We start from the raw sequence: 22,299 nt of genomic DNA on the forward strand, positions 1-22,299 counted from the left end.
AAAGTAGCAGAATGGATTCCAAGTTGTAACAATAGGCAGCAAGAAAGTGATGAAAATGGGTTCAAATGTGGCAAAAATAGTAAAAAAGAAGTGTGCAACATTGTTGAAGAAGTGGGAAAAATAGCCAGAAAAAGTTATTTAAAGGGAAAAATGAAGTGGTGGAATAAATAATTTCAACATCAAAACCTCATAACAGCTTAACAAAGCTCCATTTTGGAGCTTTACAGCTCCAAAATAAGGGACTCTTAAGATGCATGCTAGCACCAACACTACTGATCCTAAACACTCCCAACCCTGTGAGCAACCCCAGGGTGTAAATAAAATTACCTGAGCTCTACAGGCAGCTGCTTTTGTTATCTAATGTAACTCAGTGGTGCATGTTGGTAAATCAAACTCATGCTAAAGCTGGCAAGGAGAAGAGAAAATACATCTTTTTCACCAAAAAAAGCTGTCAGTGTGGTTCTTTGCTCTTCTTTTGATAGAGAAATATTGTCTAGTCCTGGTAAAATTGCCGCTATAGCTACATCAGAGCTAACTGCTTCATCCATTGCTGTTGTTTACTGGCATTGGGTAAACTAAAGCCCACCCATAGGTATAACCTTGTTCTCCTCAAATGTGCTGATTGGTGTTGTTTGACCAGGCAAACTCATTTCAGATTGGAGCTTTGCAAGATAGATCTCCCTTCATCTGACCTTTAAATGTTACGTTACGCAAAATACACCTTTCCAGGCTTTTCTATCAAAAATATGTGCCCCTGACCGGTCCACAATCCCTCCCCAAAAATCAGAAAAATCCATTCCCTCCCCCCTCTCTTTCTCCACTTTTCAGAAAATGTGTGCTGAAACAAGCCGTTCTCAGATTTCCCCCTCATGATGCCATGTGGGGAGTAAGCCCCGCCCCCAGGTTCGGTTGGCCCTCCCCACTTGGAAGAAAGTTCTGCCCTTCTCCCCTGATTCTCCTGTCAGGATCAGGAAAGCCACATCCATTAAGTGACATCCATTCCCTGAGAGGGGCGGAGCTTGTTAATATTTAAAGCCACAGACACAAAGTGAGGGGTTTTTAGACATGCAAAAAAGAAAAACAATACTGGAATGTTTTTTCAGCAACAAATCACAGGCATGTTTTGGAGACCTCTTTGACCAATATAAACTTTTCTTAAAACGGTAAAATATGTGATCTTTAAAACACCAATTATTTGATTTTACACCGCTAACCTCTGATCCTTTTGTGCTCACACATTTGCACTCTCTTTCTCAGCATTTGTAAACTTGTTCTCTTTGATTCCAAACAAAAACACTTGTTTTACGATGGCAGCTCTGACTACGGGGTCAGGTACTGATCACTGTTGGCAGGGGTTCAGAGCTGTGCTTCAGGGCGTCTCAGTTTTTATGAAACAGCTTAGCTGGTTCAAAGCTGGACTCCCTTTCCTCATCTTCTGTAAACCATTGTTTGAAATATTTTTCCTGCAGAAGAGGAACTACTAAGAAAAAGAGTCATGTGAGAGCGGGGCGTCTTTATCCTCTATGTGAGCGTTGAATGACAGAAAATAAATGTTAGACGTTTGATCTTAAAGATGCAAGACACGCCGAGTTTAAAAAACAAAACTGACCTTTTATTATTTTAGCATGGTTGTGTTATGTTGCCATCTTTGTCCACTTATTTCTTTTATTTATATATCTATAGAGGTTTCACATGGCACGAGTTTGTTTTTTAACCAGTGCTGATGAGTGTAAACCAGGTAACATGTTGTCTTTTTTCTGTATTTACAATAAAATGAAAGAAATGTACAAGACTCCATGGCATTACACAGCTTTGACATTAAGTACAGATACATTTGGATCCCTCTGTACAATCTAACATCATGTGTTTACTATTATTACTTCTTTTTTTCTTGTTTTTTTTTACAGTTATGAGTTCATGATCCATTTTGGCTTCGGCACATACACATTCCCCATCTTGACTCTTCCGGCTGACCCTCGCGCACATGACTCACACCTTTCACCATGCTATCACAGCTACGATTTCATAAAGAAAGAAAAACTAACATCTACACAGATCAGGACGCACGTCTTGTCACGGTAGTGTCCAGACCCCCCCCCTCCCCTCACAAAGCATGATTCCATCTTCTTTTACTAATTTAAAAAATAATTTAAAAAACATTCCTTTGTTTCCTTCTTTGGCACACATTCCTTCTTCCCATCTGTTATCACTCTGCTGAACTCTATCCATCCTTGCACATTCACTTGAAAACAAACACACTTATAAAGCCAAGTTCATGAAAAGTTCGCCAGTTTGTTCGTGTGCTCCCCGGATCCTTCTCACCTCTGCTGTGGGGTGAAGAAGCCCCCTCCTCGCTGCACTGAGATGAGGAGGGGTGATTTTTTTTTTTTTCTTTAATGACACACTAGCACCTTGACACCTATACCCAGGAGTCGGGTGAGCCGGGGTATTGCTCTGCCCTGTAGGAAGGCCTCCGTGTGCTAGCGTAGAAGTCCACATAATTGGTGGTGGATTTGAGTCCGTGAGGAGTGGAGCTGTAGTCCACGGTGGGCGGGTAGGTGATGACCTCATCCAAGTACGGGTCGTCAAAGCCGTGGGGGTGCTGCAGGTACATCCTGTACGTGTCGTAGTTCCTCCTGCTCGGGTCCTCTGTGTAATACATTGGCTGGAGGGAAGACAAATAGAATATGGTCAAATACGTTTAGGTAGACTTGAATGAAAAGAAATCTGATCTCATGCTTTCAGTAGAGGAACAGTGATTGAAGAAACAAGTGTCAATCCAGGAGATTTTAAAAGTCTGCAGAAAACCAGCTGCACATGTAAAACTCCATGAATGAATCAGACTGGTTTAAAACCAGTTCCTCTTTATAAAATAAAGGTGCCAGAGGCCCCCACTGTATTTTAAGGTGGCTGAAGCATAGTTGAACACAGCTGTGCACGTTAAAGAATAGACTTGCATTTAAAGGGTAATTTCAACATTACCTGGACCCAAAATGAGTGACAAAAAAAAAAGACAATCCCTTTCAATTAAGCAATGGGTATCAAATTTGCATTATCCACAGAAATAATTAGTTAATTCTATCTTATACTGATAAAGCCTAGCATTAGTTCATACTCCCAGCTGCTGTGAGCTTCTAGCCAGCTGCACCTCCTCCACCCCAGCTGCCTCCTTTATAGCTTAAAGCTTGTTGCACCCTCATATTCAGATTCATGCTACTGTGGATTAATTGCTCAAAAATAATTTATTTGTTTTCAGTGCACATTGTCATTAATGTATCTATCCATATGGGGGTTTCTAGCCATGCATTCCCTGAAAAGTCAAAGCAGCTGCTCACTAACCCAGCAAAGCCTTCTCCACCAAGTTAAAATGTACATCCATTTTACAATAAAATGATGAAATATATGATGAGTGTTCCTGACTGACTGTAGGTTATGATATAGAATGTTTTATTGCTTTTGTTTAAAAATGCATAAGTTAAGGAACCTAATAAGAATCACATATTAATTCGCAATACTGGGAAAAAATATCACAATTAGATTATTTTTGCCAATCGTTCAGCTCTACATTTAACTGATTTTATGTGTATATCTTTATAAAAATGGGTAAAATATACACATTTGAAAATATTTCAGAATATTCTACTTTTTTTGAAAGGCTTCTGGCGACCCCCTCTCAGTGTCTTGTGACCCTCAAGGGGGTCCTGACCCCAAGGTTGAAAACCACTGCTCTTTATGACCTACAAAAGTAAACAAGAACATCAGCAAAAAGATTCAATGTGTCTGTATCTTATTTTTTTAATGCCTGTTGCCAGGAGGTAGGTGTCAAACTAGACAATTTAGAGCAGTGGTTCTCATCTGGTGGGTCAGGACCCAAAAATGGGTCGCAAAGCCCTTTTCAGTTGGTTGTGGCAGTGTGCCTGGGAAAAAAATGCGCCAAATAGTCCATGAGACGCTATAAAACATGCACGTTTTGTCCTGTTTCATTATTTTGTTACACCTTTTGTACTGACTTAAGCCCAAGCTCTGCTATTATTTATTAAATACAATGCTGTGGAGTCTCAGGCGGTTTCCCTTATCTGACTTTATGCTTAAAAGGTAACTATATTTTCAAAAAGGAGCAATATTCCTTTAGTTCCAGGACCTGATTTTTTTCTCTGAATAAAATAGAGACAGTTTAATGTCTATCCTCACACATTATCTAGTCTAAAAGTGATTTTATGAAGGACACAGGAGGAGTCTCTTTCTGTCTGCTCCCTGCTGTCTCCGTCTCACTGTGCCCATTATCTGAATGGGCACACATGGACGTGTCCCGCTGTGACAGTTTCCTGAGACGCGCCCGGACCATCCCAATCCCAGCAGTCACATCCACTCTGCCTCAGACAATAGTTGATGTGCTGGGTCATTCCCAGCATCGCCATGTATGCACGGTGGAATACGTGTCAGTCTCTTTGTGTTAGACAAGTGGGTTGGAAGAGCTGGTCGTCCCTGCCAGGTTTATACAGCCCAGAAGAGGGATTTCAAACTTGAACTTTTAATAATACTGTAAAAAATTCTCAAAAAGAATCCTGGTTTTTCAAGGGTAGATTATGTAATGACATGTACATGCACTAAGGACAAAAACTAGCAGAGAGGAAAGCAGTAACTTTGTCCCAGAAGGGGGCGCCAAATCAATACAAAATAATCATCATAATGTTTCAAACGTTTATTTAACAGAGATGTGGAAAAATATTTCACTGGGCAGTTCTGGCTAACACAGCAGTCTTAATCCTACTACTTACAAGGAATTCAGGACTTATTTTTGTGCTTTGTATCTTAAAAAATAATGTTTATCTGTTTGCACTTAAACTAAGTGCAGTTAGAATATTTGACCGGAACAATTTAATGTGCTTATATTTGATTTTTTTTCAGTGTATTCCAAAATACAAGTTCCAGTTTTACAAACTGAACTTCAATGACGTTTGGAGTGTTTAAGTCCATATAAGGCCACGCTGAGCCGTTTCCTGATATTTCACTGATTTCATAAGGGGTAACCTCGACTTTACCTCACATAGTCTAATCTGATTGGTCAGATCTTATGTGGAGGATGTCTGTGTTTTAATCCCACGAGTATCATCATGTCTTATTTGTGGAGTTAAAACACCCGGGTACATCACCGACCTAATTTCAGAGCTGATCTGATAATAGTAATCCAGTCTAAATCTCCGTCTTGGTATATTGGGTTGTTTTTGATGATCTGTGTAGCTTTTTCTGCATTGTTTTATTCTATTTTTAAAAAGGAGGATGCTTTGGACACTGTAAACAAAAGCTATGACATGTAGAGGCTATCTGTATTGCTTCAATCCTCCATTACATTTCACTGTTTGCTCACAACTGTTGGTCCACACTTCTTATAGTTAAACAACACGTGTGTCGCTTAAGCATTCAGAGTTCCTTTCACTGGAACTAAGGGGCCAAGCCCAGCTCCTGAAAAACAAGCCCATAACATAATCCCCCCCTCCACCAAACTTTACATTTGGCACAATGCAGTCAGACGAGTACCGTTCTCCTGGCAACTGCCAAACCCAGACTCGTCCATCAGATTGCCAGATGGAAACCTGTGATTCGTCACAGAGTCAAGTGGCAGTGTGCTTTACACCACTGCGTCCAACGCTTTCCATTGCACTTGGTGATGTATGGCTTGGATGCCGCTGCTCGGCCATGGAAACCCATTCCATGAAGCTCTCTACACATTGTTCTTGAGCTAATCTCAGGTCATATGAAGGTTGGAGGTCTGTAGCCATTGACTCTGCAGAAAGTTGGCGACCTCTGCGCAATATGCATCCTCAGCATCCGCTGACTCCGCTCCATCATTTTACGTGGCCTTCCACTTGGTGGCTGAGTTGCTGTCGTTCCCAATCGCTTCTACTTTGTTATAATACCACTGACAGTTGACTGTGGAATATTTAGAAGCGAGGAAATTTCCCCACTGGACTTGTTGCACTTGATAGGTGGCATCCTATCACAGTACCACGCTGGAATTCACTGAGCTCCCTAGAGCGAGCCATTCTTTCACAAATGTTTGTAGAAACAGTCTGCATGCCTAGGTGCTCGATTTTATATACCTACGGCCATGGAAGTGATTGGAACACCTGATTTAAATTATTTGGATGAGTAAGTGAATACTTTTGGCAATATAGTGTATTTTGTTGTGATAACACATGTGTACTTGACTTTAAGTTAAGTCTAACTTTAAATTTAAAAAAGATATCTGAAATTTATGGAACACACTACTTAGCTCTGGCCTTGTTTAACCCAGGTATATCTGGGCACAGGTATTGTCTAATGGAAACACTGGTTGTATACAAAAAGGCATCATCACTTCCAAAATGAGGCAAGTACGCCAAGGAGTAATTCACAAATCCCACAGGTGTGAAAGTCTGCATTATGTTGACCTTATGACCTTAATCTCCCACTGTTTTTAAACTATTAGGAAACTAAAATGACTAAAAGGCCAGTGGAGACACTCCTGCTCTAACAGAACAGTCCCCTTAATACTCATTTAAACCCCCACTAGCATTTTCAGGGTCTGTGAAGCAGAGATAGATATTTATGCAGAAAGTTTATATTCACCTGTGTTCTTCTGGGCTCCTCTCTTGTCGGGGATGAGTAGTAATATGAAGAAGGCTTTCCAGACCCTGGGAAATAAAGTTTAGATAAAAGAGTAAGACTGGAGGCAAAATACACTTCATTTCATATCAGCGAGAAAGTCTGCACATCCCCGTAGGGTAGATGTCTGTATTTAGACGAGCAGGATCAAGAAGTGCTGCGATGTGAAGGAGGGAGAAAAAACACCAAATAATAGAGTTGGCAACTCCACTGCTCTGTTGTTTACTTTACCCATGGGACTTGTTTTTTTGTTGGTGTTTTATCCAAGAACTCAATTTCCAGCTGTCTGTGTAATATATGGATGTTTGAGGCTGCAGCTAATATTGTTTACTCTGCCCCCCCCCACCAACAAACAGCCTGGCAGCAGCTCTCCTCTGGCTGTAGTATGTCTGGGTGCCCTCTAGCTGCCTCTCCGGTCTACATGCTGTGACTCGGGCAGGCCAACAATGGCAGCATTGTAGAGCAGCCACACCAAACACTGGCCGGTCTAGACATCGTCTGTCACACAAAGAGCTCTGAAGTTCTCTGAATTAAGCTACGACTGTCTGAGAGCTGGCAGGCTTTGGTAGAGATGATAAGAGGGGACAGTTTCTGGCAGGGACACAAGACAAACCGTGGAATCAGCTCGCAGCGTTATGAGGGATGAAAAAGATAAGTCCCGGCACAGAGGGGACCTGAGGGAAGCCTGTGATTACAGTCTGAGACAGAATACTAGAAACTGTTTCAAGAAGAGTGGAAAAACTACAGCTGGGGCACTTTTATTCTCCACACTTAAGATGTTTGCATACCTGTGTACTGGTTTTTATGTAAGGTGTTGTCCCCTTGGTAATTATAAAATTGCATAGTTGACTGTGCTCTCTGATAATCTCTGATGGTGTCTCTATGCTCTTTGATGCCCAGCATGGCAGGAGACGACGTGGCACTGGCAGCTGTGCAGAACAGAGACAGAGAAAACAGTTTAACATGAGATTCCAGAGGTTTTCCTGTTTCAGAATAGGTGTCTATTTTCATCTAGCAGCCTACCAGGGTGGTTGACGGGGGACATCTGAATGGTGCTGGTGGGGAGGGTGGGCTGGGACTTGAAACGATCTCGTTCAAGTGTTGACACAGGAGTGAGGAAGTGGTTTTGGTTCCATCCATCCTGCGAGGATAGAGAAAAATGGTGCTTACAGTAACAGGAGAAAAGCTGGATGCTGTACAACTCATGTGGTATATTCTCTGGTCACACAGGGAAAATATGAAAAATTCCTCGTGGTAAAACAAATCCTTTGCTGTGTGATCTATATTAAAGGGAAAGTGAGCACAAGGGCAGTTTGGACTGAAGATTTTCTTTCCTTGACTTATTCATCAGTCAGCTTTCACTACACATGTATAGATAAATATAGCTAGGTTAAATCAAGTCACTTGAATGCAGTATTTTGAAGTTGTCTTCCTAGTAAGGATTGCCACTTCCTATTTTCTTACTTTGTTGTGTTTATTATGTTATGCCCCTAGAGGCCAGCTTTTCAGTGGTGCTTTCAGCAGCAATAATTACTTGCCTTGTCTCATGTGTCACTACACCCTGAAGAAAGGCCACGCCAGCTTATTTTCAATGCATCTAGCCCTATAAATTAAAGACGTTCTATATTTTACAAACCATCTTGAATGCTCAGACCAGGATCATTCATGCCAATATTTTTGGTCTTATATATTTTTCCCCTTTTGTGAAGTATTCCCAACTATAAGCAGTTTAAGGAAAAGTGCACCTTCTGTCCTTCATTTTTGAATATACACAAAGTAGGAAGAAAAGACAAAATAGTTGAAATTGCAGGGCTAAGAAAGCATTACAAGGACTGTGCTTAATCACATAATTCTGTCACAGAAATGAGGCATAGCAGACAACAAAGTGGTCCATTTAAATGTGAATGCAAATCACACCAAACTGCTGCTGGCATAGCTTCGCCTCCTCCACCCCAGCGCCCTCCTTTCTATCCTCATTGCACCCCCATATTTACTTTCATGCTTCTACAAAGTAGATTGCTGCTAAGCTTAGTTTCATTGTACTTGACATGCATTGTCATAAAAGTATCAGTCTAAATGGGGGGTTTCAAGCAATGTGTCCCTAGGAAAGTCACAGCGTGCTGCCTGGCCAACCCAGGGAGCATCTTTTGAGCAGAGCCTTCAAGTAAAACCGTAAAAATGGTTAAATGTATGATGAGAGTGTTCCTGATGGAAATAAAAACTGGAGAAAATAATATGTCTCGTCTAATTATTATTATAATATCATGTCTAGAGCTGCTGCTTATGCCAAGACATGATTCTTTTACATTTTTTTGTGTTTTTTGTCGATTTCCTTGAATGTAATGTGATATAAAACAAACAGAAATTTAAAACAGAACTAATGTATGGAATTAAAATCCTATCTTTATTTGAGAGCATGCTCTAATGTTTGAGAGCAAAGTTTTAAGTTTTGAGAGCAAAGCCTTTTTGTTTTGAGAGCATTTTTACATGTTTTGAGAGCAAAACTTTGTCTTTTTTTTTTTTTTTCCAAATAAAGATAGGATTTTAATTCCATACTAATGGCCACTGCTGAGAGAAGTGGGAGTCCTGAGGGACAAGTTTTGTAATGTTACAAGAGTAAACTTAGGTTTTGGGTGCTGCTACCACAAAAGACAAAAACAGTTAGCATGACTGGTACATGCCATAAAATAGGTAAAATAAAATAAGTTAAAGATTTTTTCTTTTGGCTTTATTTTTACATAGGATAGCTGAGGAGAGACAGGAAACACAGAGAGAGAGAGTGCTAAAAGGTATGCACCAAATAGCACAGAGAGAATTGATCCTGTTACCTGTGCACGAAGGCTATAGCCTCTGTATGTGGGCATCTGCTATACCAGCTAAGCTAAACTGGCTCCCAGAATATTCTTAATAATGTGAGGCCCAGATGTAGGTGCAGATGGCCTGGTGGTTGGGTTGTGCCCCATGTGTGCAGGCGGCCCGGGTTCAGCTCCTTTTCTGCATGTCTCTCCCCCATTCTCTCATCCCTGTTTCCAACTCTATCCACTATCTCTAAATAATGGAATGAAAACACCCTAAGAATAAAAAATAAAAAAATGTGCTGTTGTTTTTTGTCTCTGTTGGAAGGCCTCTGTGTGGGGAAGACATTTTCCTGCATTTTCCTCTATCTCTATTCTCAGCAGCTTCTCTTAATTCAAGCAAACTCAATACATTTTGTTTTTTTCTCACAGTAAACAGCTGGACTTTTCAACAAAATCAACAGTAATTTCTAAAGAGAGGAGTTAGAATGGTATTCCAGTAATAACCATAAAGCTATGTTGTAATGTTTCCTGTTTATCTTACTTTCTTGTAGATGGTCCGCAGATCCCGATACTGCCACAAGGTGTTCAACACCTGAGCAGCTGCTTTAACCACCTTCATAGAATACCTGTAAGGCAGACACAAACAGAACCTCGTTTTTTACAGCAAAGTTAATACTGCAGGACAGTGTGATTGAAGAGAAAGTGTGTCCTCAGTGAGTTTTAACCTGGAACATTACTGAATATATAGCAGGCTGGAAATAGCTGCTGCTCCATCATTCCACAGGGACGTAAAACCTCAATGCACACAAACCACCTTCCCTGTGGCGATGGCTTTCCCTTCTGCAAGTATTTAAATATTTGTGCTTGTGTGGTGTGCTGTCAAGTATCAAGGACAGCCTGCACCGCCAGTGTCTACATACAGAAGATGTCTGTTTGCACGTGAGCATGTTAGCGAGTCAGGCTTGTGTAAGAGCACAGGGACAAATCAGCGCTGCTGTAACACACCTGTCTCCTCTGCCCTTGGTGATGTTGACCAGCTTCTCGATGCCGCCCGTGTCGGCCAGGGCCTTGGCGTTCTCCATGTTCTTGCTGGTGACCTCATGCAGGGTGCAACAGATGGCAGCCACGGTCTCATCTGACAGCAGGGTGGTGTTGCCCCCGGGGAGACGGTTGACCAGGTCCCTCATTGCATACTTTCCTAAGAGGGAGGAGGTGACACATAAAACAAACACAATATTACATACTGTACAACAGGTTATTGAGCTGAAGCTTATGAACCTACGAATAAAAACATCTATTTTACATGCACCACATTGTAAGAGTTTATATTTTGCTCTTCTGATATCATAAATGACACATTATTTTGCCAGAGACTGCAGTGAATTGGGCAGTTTTCCTAAATGACATTGCGTTATCATGGCAAGGACGTTGGCGTGTGCATGTTCAAAAAAAAGGGATTGTTCCACTATCTCTCCTACCACAAAGCTGAAGGACCTGAATACACGCTGCACAAACTCTCCCTTCCTCTCTCGCTGTCACACACATACCAATAGCACCACTGCAACTCCTCCCCTCCCCTTACAGGCGTCACCCCTGCATTGCTGGCACTAGAACACTAGAAACCCATAAAAAACATGTTTTTCATTAAAAAAGCTGTTTCGGGGAACAAAATGAGCTGAAATGAAAGATAATGACTGGTTGTTAAAATGTTTACAAAATACCCAGGTTCTGTTGCAGCATTGACACTTGAATGACACATTTTAAACACAATGTTGGACACACTTATGCTGTCAAAGGTTAGATTTTTTAAATATCACATAGTGATGACTAAAAATTAAGGAACGTGCACAGCTCGCTACGTCTACTGAATGTAAGAATACTTTAGTTCCAGTTTTCTGAGAAGTCAGCTAGGCTTTTGCAGAAGCTTGATTAGATTTGGCTTCTGTTTTCTGTTTGGCTCACACAGGGCTGTGCTTGTAGGCAATGTGCATGTACTTGAAAATTTAACCATGAGTTGAGACGCTGCAAACTATAAACCCTGTGATAGGTCAGCTGGTTAGCACTGGGCGACTGCCAGTCTGACTGAATGTCTACAGTTATACCATGCACACTAGGGTGAGATAAAAGGCTGCAGACAGCAATGCAACTAGTCAAATCCACTTGTAAGCATTTGAAAATATCAGATGTGCAGTTCCATGTCTCATAAATCCCCTTGCTCTCGTTGTCAGCAGCTTTCCATCTCCTGCAATGTTTCCCCCTTTTCTTCTTTGCAGAATAATCAGCAGCTGCTCTGTATTATCACCTTCAACTCCAGCATCCCCTTGGCTTAATTCAGGGAACTGGGATAAAATCAAACCACACATATGCAGTGCTCACAGTGGCGCTGGCCTCTAGATTTGATTTAGAAGTATAAACTACGCCCAACTAGCCATCGACATAATTAATCCTGGTCATCTTTGCTAGTGGTCATCGACATTGTTGATTTCTAGCCAGTTAGTTTAGTTCAAGAAAGCATGTAGAGTGCTTTTACTATCTCAGTACCGGAGCAGTTTTGCAGTGTTCTGATCTACAAATTTGCTTGTGATCTCCATTCCATTTCATCCCAAAGGTGCTCGATGGGGCTCTGCACAGGCCAGATAATTTCTTCCACACCAAATTCATCAAACCATGTCTTTATAGTCCAGGCTTTGTGCTCTGGGGCTCAGTCATGTTGGAATACAAAAGAGCCTTCTCCAAACTATTGCCACAAAGTTGGAAGCATAGCATTGTCCAGAATGTCTTGGTATGCTGAAGCATTAAGACTGGCCTTTACTGGAGATAAGGGGCCAAGCCCAAACCCTGAAAAACAGCCCCATACCATTAACCCTCCTCCACCAAACTTTACAGTTAGCACAGTGCAGTCAGACAGGTAACGTTCTCCCAGCATTTGCAAAAATCCAGACACGCCCATCAGACTGCCAAACAGAGGAGCATTATTCTTTACTCCACAGAACCCGTTTCCACTGCTCCACAGTCCAGTGCTTTACAACCCTCCGTCCAATGCTTTGCATTGGATTTAGTGATGTGAGGCTTGCATGCAGCTGCTCGGCCATGGAAACTCATCCAATGAGGCTGTCACTGCAGTTTTTGTGTTTACACTAATGCCAGGGGAAGTTTGAAACTCTTTAGCTATGGAATCAGTTGAGCAATGGTGACTTTAACCCACCATGCACCTTGGCAGTCGTTGGCTCTGATCTGTGATTTTACAATGTTCTGCCTTGTGGCTGAGTTGCTGTTGTTCCTAAACACTTACACTTTCAAATAACATCACTAACAGTTGACTGAAAAAAGATCTCAGGGGTTGAGATTTGCACATATGAACAAATGAACCATGGTAAAAGATGCCTTAAATACATTTAATACATAGGTTTTTTTTGTTGTAGACCTTTTTTCTTGGTGTTTTATAAACGAAACAATTACAATTGATGTTGATTTTGACAGAAATGTATCATCTTTTGTGCATGGGTCTTGGGGAAAATCGGCTTTTCTTGGCCACTGCTAGGGGGGCTCCAAGGAAAAAGGGTAGGAACTTGGGTTGGGATTCATGTTATAACCATACTCTTGGTGTATTTGTGCAAATAGAAATAGGAAGAACTGTTTTATTCATGTTTCATTTGATTTTAGCCCATCTGAACCGCGACAGCGTGACTCCTCACCTATGAGCTCCTTATTCCTCACATCCAGTGCCATGTTTCTCAGTGCAGTGGCCACTGAACACACCACCCGGTCGTTATCCATCCGCAGCAGCTCCACCAGTATGGGCAGCCCTTTCTCCTTACGCACTGCTGCACGAATGTACGCTGCAAACTGCACACACAAATACACACAGACACATGGCTGAGGCATTAAACCTTTTAAAGGTCAGGTACACACATGGGGGGAAAAAGATGGCTCTTCTGAGGTGTGTATGGCTGCATTTGTGATTCCAAGTGTAAAACTGACATGAGCTCAGTCTGAAGCAGAGGAGGTGAGCCGTTAAATGCTTTTTAACCACTTGAATAGATGCTTTGTCTCCCAGGATATCACATTTAACAGTGCATATAAAAACAAAGTGCGTAAATGTTTATGTGTGCAGAGATACACAATCAGTGAGACCGTACCTTCCAGTTGCCGGCTGACAGGTTCTGAAGGGACCCGGCGGCGCCCTCCAGGGTGGCGGGATTTGAGCTCTCAGCCAAAAGTGTCAAGTAAGGCTTCACTACTGCAGGGTGCCATAGCATCTCTGCCCCTTTTGGAGACTTGGAGAAGCCAGGGATGGGTCCAACTCCATCCCACTTAAGAAAACAACAGTGATTAGTATTCAGAGGGTTCTTTTTTCTTTTTTCTCCTCAATATTTTAATTCTTATTATCTAATGCTCCTGTGAGGATTTTGAGCTGCTTATGAAACAGGCTAAAATTAACACTGATGTCTGCTTATGACCTAAAAAAGCAAAACAGAACACCAGAGAGGTTGATTATTTCTATATTGTTATCATCAATGCCTGAAACCACTGCTGCAGAGGACACAAGGTGGTAACAGGACTCATTATGGCATGACAAAACATAATCACACAAAATTAACTGTAAATATTTTGCCTTTCATGAAGATGTGATTGCACTAAAGTGGTTTGTTGTGTGTGGCCTTTACTCTGTTAGGATGGTAGTTCAATAAGCGTCAAAAGCCATGCTAAATAAATGACAGAACCAATTTGTGACTGTTTTTTAAAAGGCGCCACACTCACAGTGTCCTCTGTCAGGCTCTTTTTTTTCTTCTTCTTCTTCCTGCCCCAGCAACTGGAGTCCACCTCTTTACTGGGTGATTCATTGCCCAGTAGGCCATCCAGCTCCTGCCCCCCAGTCAGCCTGGACGGCGGTATCTCCAGCTCCAGACGATATGACAGGTTTCTCAGAGTGCAAATACAGTTCTCCACAACCTGGTGCCAGGAGAGAAGGAGGCAGGGAGGTTTGGGTGGGCAGTTATAGCGTCGGCTTTGTAAATCACCATGACAAAAGCTACAACACAATAAACTGAGGAGTGCAGCACGCTACAGTATCTACAGCCGGTGTGTGGTGCACAGGCCCGCTATTTGCTGCACCACAAATCAATTAGTTATGGAACCCATGGGTCTCTATTTTGAAAGAATATCAGCACCAGAGAAAATGGATTAAATTTAACGCTGTTTGAGTCCTCTACAGGCTTTACCTCACAGAATGTCAATGAGCAGAGAGGTTTCACAAATTTATGAGGCCCGTTTCCCAGGGGATGACATATCCACATTACAGATTTCTGCATTTTACACTGCAAAGATGCATGTGAGAGACCATAACCACAAAACTTGTTAATGTATGTAATATTATCTTGTAACAATGAAAACTAGAGCCCTTTTTACACATGGAACCCTGAACTTTTCAAAAACAACCCAGAAAAATGTTGGGCTTGTTTGATCACACTTGTCCCTCACAGTAGGCAGCAAACAAGGGCGGGTCTAGGAGAGAACATTCCGGAGTGAAGTCTGGCAACACATTACATTTTTCAGAATTTTACTTTACTCTGAAATTTCATTGCAAGGTCCCTTGTATTTTTCAGGGTTCTGACACACTTCTAACATTAAATTTAAAGGGAACATATTAAGCAAAAAACACTTTTTAAGGCTTTTTAGCAAAAAAAAAAAAAAAATCTGATTTCCCCCATGATGTCATGTGGGGAGTTAGCCCAGCCCCCAGGTTTGATTGGCCCTTCTCTCCTGATGCTCCTCTCAACTGCCATCTGAGAGGAGGATCGGGAAAGCTACATCCATTAAGCCACATCCATTCCCTGAGAGAGGCAGAGTCAGACAGCACAGTAACATTTAATGCCACAGAAACAGCTCGCTCTGAGCAGGGCTGAAACAGAGGGGTTTTTAGACATGCAAAAATCCAATACTGGAGAGTTTTTTTTTCAGCAACAACTTCACAGGCATGTTTTGGGGACCTCTAAGACCAATATAAACTTGTCCTAAAAGGGTAAAATAAGTCCCCTTTAAGACTTTTCAAGACCTTTTAGAAGACTTGAGCTGAGAAAAATGACTACCTTTGATTTTTTTGCAGCAAACTGTCAAATAAAAAGGTGTATTAGATGTCACAGCAAACTGGACAGAGCTAAATTATTAATGGACAATTGAGATCAGACAAAGATAATTTGGTTAATTTAAGGATTTCTGGCACATTTGATGCCTCTAGAACAGTGGTTCTCAGCTTGTGGAGTCATTGTGACCCAAATTTTGGAGATCTCTTTGGTAAATCAGATGTATTTAATAAAAGAGCTTGGGCCTGAGACAGTATATAGGTATAAAAAACAATGAAACAGGAGAAAACAGCCATGTTTTATAGAGTCTCATAGAAATTTTGGCGCAACTTTTTTTCCAGACACACATCTGCAACCCAATGAAAAGGGCTTTGCAACCCACCTTTGGGTCCCGACCCACCAGTTGAGAACCACTGCTCTAGAATATATGACATAGTGATACTTATCATAACATACCCAACATTATAAACTCAAATAGAATGATCAAAATGGAATAAATGTAGTTAGAAAACAAAGATTGGACAAAGACACATCTAAGTCAAAGTGCCTTCTAAAATTTAAGCCCACTCAAAATGAGAAGCTCTTTTTATTTGAATGTGAAGCCATAATACAAATGTCTCTAAAATTAAAAGTAATTTTGAACAATTATGGTCATCTCAAAAATGACCAGATATAATCAGAATTATTATTTTGGCTATAATTATGCCCTACTATGTGGACCATTTAATCACCAGCAATTTACTGACTCCAGTAGAGTGTAATTGAATTTTTCCCTGTAGCCCATTATCCTGGAGCAGCGTGATTCCCCCCAGGCTGAGTGAGTGTGTTTGTGTGCATTTGTGAGTGGGTGGGTGCTTTGGTACCTTGCTGTCGAAGTCAGAGGTGTTTACACAGGCTTTGATGACGTACAGCAGTGAGTCAACCAGACCCTCACAAGAGCGCATCTGTTTTCTGGCCTCCTCGCCGGCTGAACTCAGGTTCCTACAGCACAAACACAGAAATAAATCAAGCCTTCAGTTTTGTGGCTTTGCTCAACAACCAAATGAGCATATGTATGGGGTTGTTTTGTGTCCCATGTGAATGTGGGTTTTGTCATCATCAGACATCATCTATAATGGATGCAGAGAGTGTGGTCTGTTTCAAGTCATTATGGTACTTGGCTTAATAAATAAGGGACTAACTAAGTGTGCTTCTGCACACGTGTTAGTGCAAAGAGATGCAGACGCACACAGAAAAGCATGCAATCATTTAGCCGATTAAGGCTGAGCTCTACACGCAGCAGAACATCTTCAAAGGAAGAGAGACTGGAAATATTACATCATGGTTTTAAAGCTAATGGTGTATGAACTGACGAAGGCTTCAAACAGAGACCAGACATGTTGAAGTTTCAAAATCATGCACCATTACAAGTTTATGCTATTTCTATCTTGATGTTGTATATTTAAATCCTGGCTTAGTGGAGGAAGTACAAGCTTCAGCTGCTGAGATGGGAGAGACTCTGCAGACAACAACTGTTGGCCAGGTTCTTTACCAGTCAGAGCTTTATGGGAGCGTGGCAAAGAGAAAGACACTGTTGAAGAAAACTCAGATTCAGTCTGGACTAGAGTTCACCAAAAGGCATGCGGGAGACTCCATGGTCAAGAGGAAGAACGTTCTTTTGCCTCATAAGACCAAAATGGTGTGTGTAGTGGTGATTTGCTCAAACAAACTCAAAACTAAACCAACTGCCGTGGCCCAGGAATAGTGGATCTTATGGAGGATCAAAAATGTCAATTTCCATGCAATAATATACCTTTTTAGGTGTTTATTCACAAAGGTTTTTCACAAACAATTGGCGTTCTCCTAACTTACGCCTTCCTGGTAAAAAAACCATTCAGCTTCCCCCGGTGCTCACCCATCCTATCCTACCTGCCCATTATATGGACGTCACCTAGTGCCAAACTACCAAATATATCAAAACAAAAACCCCAATCAATAATTAAAAATGCTATACCAGTGGTTCTCAATGTGGGGGTCAGGAACCCATGGTGTCCTAAAAAAATGTTAAATTAGTGTTGCCACTTCACACCAATTTTGCCAATTTCAACACATTTTTGCCAGTTAAAACCATTTTTTGTCCATTTTAATTCCTTTACAATGCCTGTCTTTGCCACTTTTAAACCAATTCTCTACACCTTACACTTATTGTTGTCTTTATTGACCCATTATTGCTTCTATTAACCCCTTTTTACCACATTTTATGCCCATTTTACCACATTACACTTTCTGGTATGCTCATTTTTGCCAGTTTAACCCATTTCTGCCTATTTTTCTATTTCAGTTAAACCTTCAGTCAGTTTATGTCAATTTTTCATCCCATCGCACCACAATTTCAACCCATTTTTGCAGATTCAAACCCATTTCAGCCAATTTTTAATCCCATTGTACTACTATCTATGCCTGTTTTTGACACTTTAACCCATTTTTGCCACTTTATCTAATTTTTGCAACTTCTAACCAATTTTTGCAACTTTTAAAATCCAATTTTACCCCCTTTTCCACTTTTTTTTAAAACTTATTTTAGCCAAATTTTTTTATCCTGCTGGGCCCCAGAGAGCTCTTCCCTTTAATACCCCCCACCCCCCATGGATGACCTTGTCTGCACATGACTATTCTTGCATGTGCATGGCTGTGTTCCACCACCTTCAGGTACAGTGGGGGTCCCTGGTCTCTAGCACCTTTATTTTGGGGGTCGCGGGCTGAAAAGGTTGAGAACCACTGCTCTATACAATAACATTAGCAACATCAAAAATAATCCTCAAGTTCTCCTCAAACAAATAATAAATAAATGTAAAATTATCAAACTAAAGGAAACCATGTGAATAGCTCCAACAGTGCTTTTTAGCCATCTGGCAAGATGCCATGTTTGGTGGACACTTCACATCACCACAAACACGCTATCTCCGCTGTGTAGCACGTTGGTGACAGCATCATGCTGTGGGGATGCTTCTCAGCAGCCAACCCTGGAAGGCTTGTGAAGGGAGGGGGTCAAATAAATGTGGAAGACAATCTTAATCAGTCTGAAAGAGAACTACGGCTCAGAAGATTCATTTTTCAGCAATACAATGACCTGAAGCATACAGAGAAAGCTACATAGAATAGTTTAAAGACAAAAAGGTGAACGTTCTGGAGTGGCCGAGTCAAAGCCAAGACCTCAATCCGATAGAAAACTTGTGGCGGTTTTGCAAAGAAGAATGGAGTAAACTTTCAGAGTCCAGATGTTTGAGCCTGATTGAGACCTATCCACACAGACTCAGAGCTGTGAATGCCAAAGGTGCTATTACTAAAATCTATCTTATTTTATTGACATGACTTTGTAGAAATCTTTGACATTAACAAGGTTTTTTTGTGATTGATTAGGGTGAATGCAACTGAGGGCAAACAATGACTGGATTTGGCCATTATAACTAATGATACTAAAACCTCCTAAATCAGTGTCACTGTTCCAAAACCATAGCTTGATTTTGGTAAAATATCAAACATCTACTTATACATACAAGTAAGTGCCTATGAAGAAAAACAGCGATATAGCTTTAAATTTTCACTGGATTAATAAAGAATCTATCTAACCTAATCTAATCTTATAAATTATTTACAATGGATTAATAATGAGAGTTCTTAAAGCAGAGGTGTAATAACACTACATATCCACACAGGGGTGCTAGTGCTCAGTGTGTTCATCAGGTGGTTTACCTCAGACAGCCCGTGGTGTTCCTCAGCACCAAGGAGGAGTGAAACTTGAGCTTGTGGTCGTCGTCGAAGGTGGAGCTGCTCCATCCGGAGTGAGGGATGATCACAGTGTTGGTCAGAGTTGTTAAGGCGTCCCGGATGATTGTCATCTTGACATTGTCACATGACGACAGGTTCCACAGCACCCCTGGGGAGACAGTGGCACGCAAACACAGGTGTTCAGGGACAAAAAAAAAAAAAAAAGGCATGCAAATCATCAAGTTGTGTTAGCTGTCCTTTGCAGTTAGAGCAGAGATGCAGACAACATTTTGCTTTTAATAGCTCAGTGTGGGTATGGGAGAGAGCACAAATCTAAACAAACAAAGTGAGGCAGACACAAACACACAACCAAACTCCTCCTCTTCCCATGTGAATCAAAAGCTCCAGTATGAAGGCATCAGACATTCACATCAAATTTCATCTGAGCAGAATATCCTCAGGGTAAGGATTATTAGCTGGAAATGAAAAAAAAAAGGAGGAGGACGAGGTGGAGATCCATATGGCTCAGACTCAGTCACTGGAAATGAAACATAAATAATGTAGCGGCTTTAGAAATTATGCCATCATTTCACTCAACTCAAATATACTTTTGGTTCCCAATGATAAGCATGCACAGTCCTGGCAGCCTTTGATGCTGCATCTGTCAAGGATTAGCCGGCATGTAGCATGTTCTTCTAATTAGCTGCCTCTTGCTGCTCGGCTTAGACTGAAGGCGGACCTCTGCTGGGCAACACCACCCTAGGAGGAGGTTAATGCAGCACCAGTTGGAATCTACTGTAAATACATGGGGCTAAACACATGGGTACTGCTTTAAAAATACATACCAGAGCTGCGACTGCATGTACAGAATGAATGTGTGTTAATTAAAGATGCAATGAGGCCTTACAATATAGCTTAGTTTTTGTTTTTTTTTTCAGGCAGGTGAGAGCATCAGTGGTCTTAGGCTTCTTTGGTTCCACACCCATCATTCTTAATCATACTCATCAAAATAAAAAAGAGAGCTTTAAAATTTTATACTCATCTAAAAGAAAGAAAGCTCTAAAACAAAGCCCTGACCTTCAGAGTAAATGATGAGAGCTTCCCCCTCAGATTCTAGCCATCTGCAGAGTCCTCAGACCCAAAGCCTTCCAGCTTAAACCAAATTATTCAACAACTAAAAGAAAACCATTTAAATCACCGGCAAGAAGACGTAAAACAAAGCAAACTAGTATCCTATTTGTCCCTTAATAGGGATTTGCAGAGTACAGAACATCTCTGTAAGTTTTGATAATGCAGCTAGGTATAACAGATGCCAGAATAAAATTAACTAGACATGACTGATAACCACAGGTAACATCTGCCAATGGCTGATGTTTGCAAAAAGGTTGGAAATCGGCCAATGGCAATGTATCACCCGAATTTTCCACATAGAGCAGCTGTGCCACCATTTTGCTATGAATAGAGGGGAATGACCTCGGCCACAGTAAGTGTGTCTAGAGCACTTGAGAGTGAGTTTATACAGGAATAGTATGTCAAAAGCAGACTATTTTACCTTTTGGGCTTAATTTATCATCCACTGATGTTCTGGTGACCCTTTGCTCTTGCTGCAGGTAATGTTGATATAATGATGATTTACGATTGGGAGATCATGCATTGTGTTGTATTTCGAAAGAACGGACTTCCTGTTTGGAGTTATCTGAATGATGGGAATTGACGTCACTGAAAATAGAAATCGTAGCGGAGTGGCGATTCAGGGACACGCTGGTGCTCTGACTGACTAGAGAGGGAGCGATTTGCTCCAGGGTACGATTCACCAGCGGATCGCGGTGCAGCCACTGTATGTGGATTTTCAACTGAACCTGGGGGTATGGTTTACTCCCCATGTGACATCATTAGGGGAAAATCTGAGAACGGCTTGTTTCAGCACACATTTTCTGATTCTTGGGGGGATTGTGGACAGGCCAGGGGCACATAATTTTTGCTAGAAAAGCCTGAAAAAAAGTATTTTGCATAATATGTGACCCTTAAACTCTATAAATGTCTAATCCTTTGAACCTATCAGGACTTGTTTCATCCTGTGTGTATTATTATTACCTTATTCTATAACTGCAAAACACGAGAGAATAGACCTAGCTATCATTTCAAACTCTTCATGTGTTTCTGTACCAGCACACTGTAAGAGGACCTCAATGCTCATTTCCTCTCTCCATGCTTTTCCCTCTCTCTCTAATTGAACCAATAGCAACGATAAGAGTCTATAATATGGCCCAGGAGCCCAATTCAGAAACGCTGTTGGCAAGAAGCTATATAAATGGATATGTTTCTGCCAGGCAGCATCTCTGCCAGTCATTTAATCAACAGTCGCTTCATTTCCCATTATCCTTATTCAGACTACATCAAAGGGCTTTAAAACCCATTCAAATCCTTAAGTGAACTTCCATCATTTCACTTCTATTTTCACAAATAAAAAAGACAAAGCTGAGAGTCAAGTGATACTCAGCCCTTAGAAAGTTTAGCTGCAGCATGTGCTTCTTATCAAAGTTAGGCAGCAGAGCGTGTGGGGCTGAATGCCCAAACCCAAACATCAGGTGGGCTGATGGCTCAGGCACTGGGATAAATTTCAATCACATCATTTTACGCGAGCACATCGAGGTCTACGTCTGGCTTTTTCTCATGGGAGATCAGGACACATAAGAACTACACTGGAATAGAGCCACTAATGCAGTGGAAACACAATTTTCCTCGCCTGCTGACCAACTTCCTTGGACCTTTTACCTCAACAATGCACTCTTTTATACAACAAGTCCCTCATTCATTCTTATGTCAGCTTGCAGAAATGGAAATTCTCAGCAGGATTTCAGGTTCCTCCCGTGGATGGCATGAGGAAGAAATCAACAGGCAAATTCACCCAGGTGTGACTGACAACACTGTCAGCAGTACAACAGCAGCAGCAGCAATACCCATAAGTCATGTCTGTCAGCTGGATGAAGCAGACGTGTGTTAGTGAGTAAAATCCTCTACTGTGA

The 22,299-nt window shown here is 41.4% G+C and overlaps 1 protein-coding gene across 5 annotated transcripts in view; it reads right to left on the reverse strand.

Moving 5' to 3' along the window:
• Positions 1 to 1,590: 1,590 nt before the first annotated feature.
• The window catches only part of pkp4 (plakophilin 4), a 142,602-nt gene continuing 121,893 nt past the window's right edge, over positions 1,591 to 22,299 (reverse strand). For all 5 annotated transcript variants that reach the window (XM_041807007.1, XM_041807004.1, XM_041807008.1 and 2 more), the window contains 11 exons: positions 19,259 to 19,442; positions 16,390 to 16,507; positions 14,205 to 14,396; positions 13,583 to 13,756; positions 13,139 to 13,289; positions 10,449 to 10,641; positions 9,985 to 10,069; positions 7,669 to 7,786; positions 7,434 to 7,574; positions 6,610 to 6,674; positions 1,591 to 2,665 (listed from right to left, as the gene is read on the reverse strand). In XM_041807007.1, coding sequence (XP_041662941.1) covers positions 2,420 to 2,665; positions 6,610 to 6,674; positions 7,434 to 7,574; positions 7,669 to 7,786; positions 9,985 to 10,069; positions 10,449 to 10,641; positions 13,139 to 13,289; positions 13,583 to 13,756; positions 14,205 to 14,396; positions 16,390 to 16,507; positions 19,259 to 19,442 — 1,667 coding nt within the window. In that variant the 3' untranslated portion in view covers positions 1,591 to 2,419. The remainder of the gene's footprint in view (positions 2,666 to 6,609; positions 6,675 to 7,433; positions 7,575 to 7,668; positions 7,787 to 9,984; positions 10,070 to 10,448; positions 10,642 to 13,138; positions 13,290 to 13,582; positions 13,757 to 14,204; positions 14,397 to 16,389; positions 16,508 to 19,258; positions 19,443 to 22,299) is intronic.

Source organism: Cheilinus undulatus, linkage group 15, assembly GCF_018320785.1.
Source record: "Cheilinus undulatus linkage group 15, ASM1832078v1, whole genome shotgun sequence".
Taxonomy (NCBI): domain Eukaryota; kingdom Metazoa; phylum Chordata; class Actinopteri; order Labriformes; family Labridae; genus Cheilinus; species Cheilinus undulatus.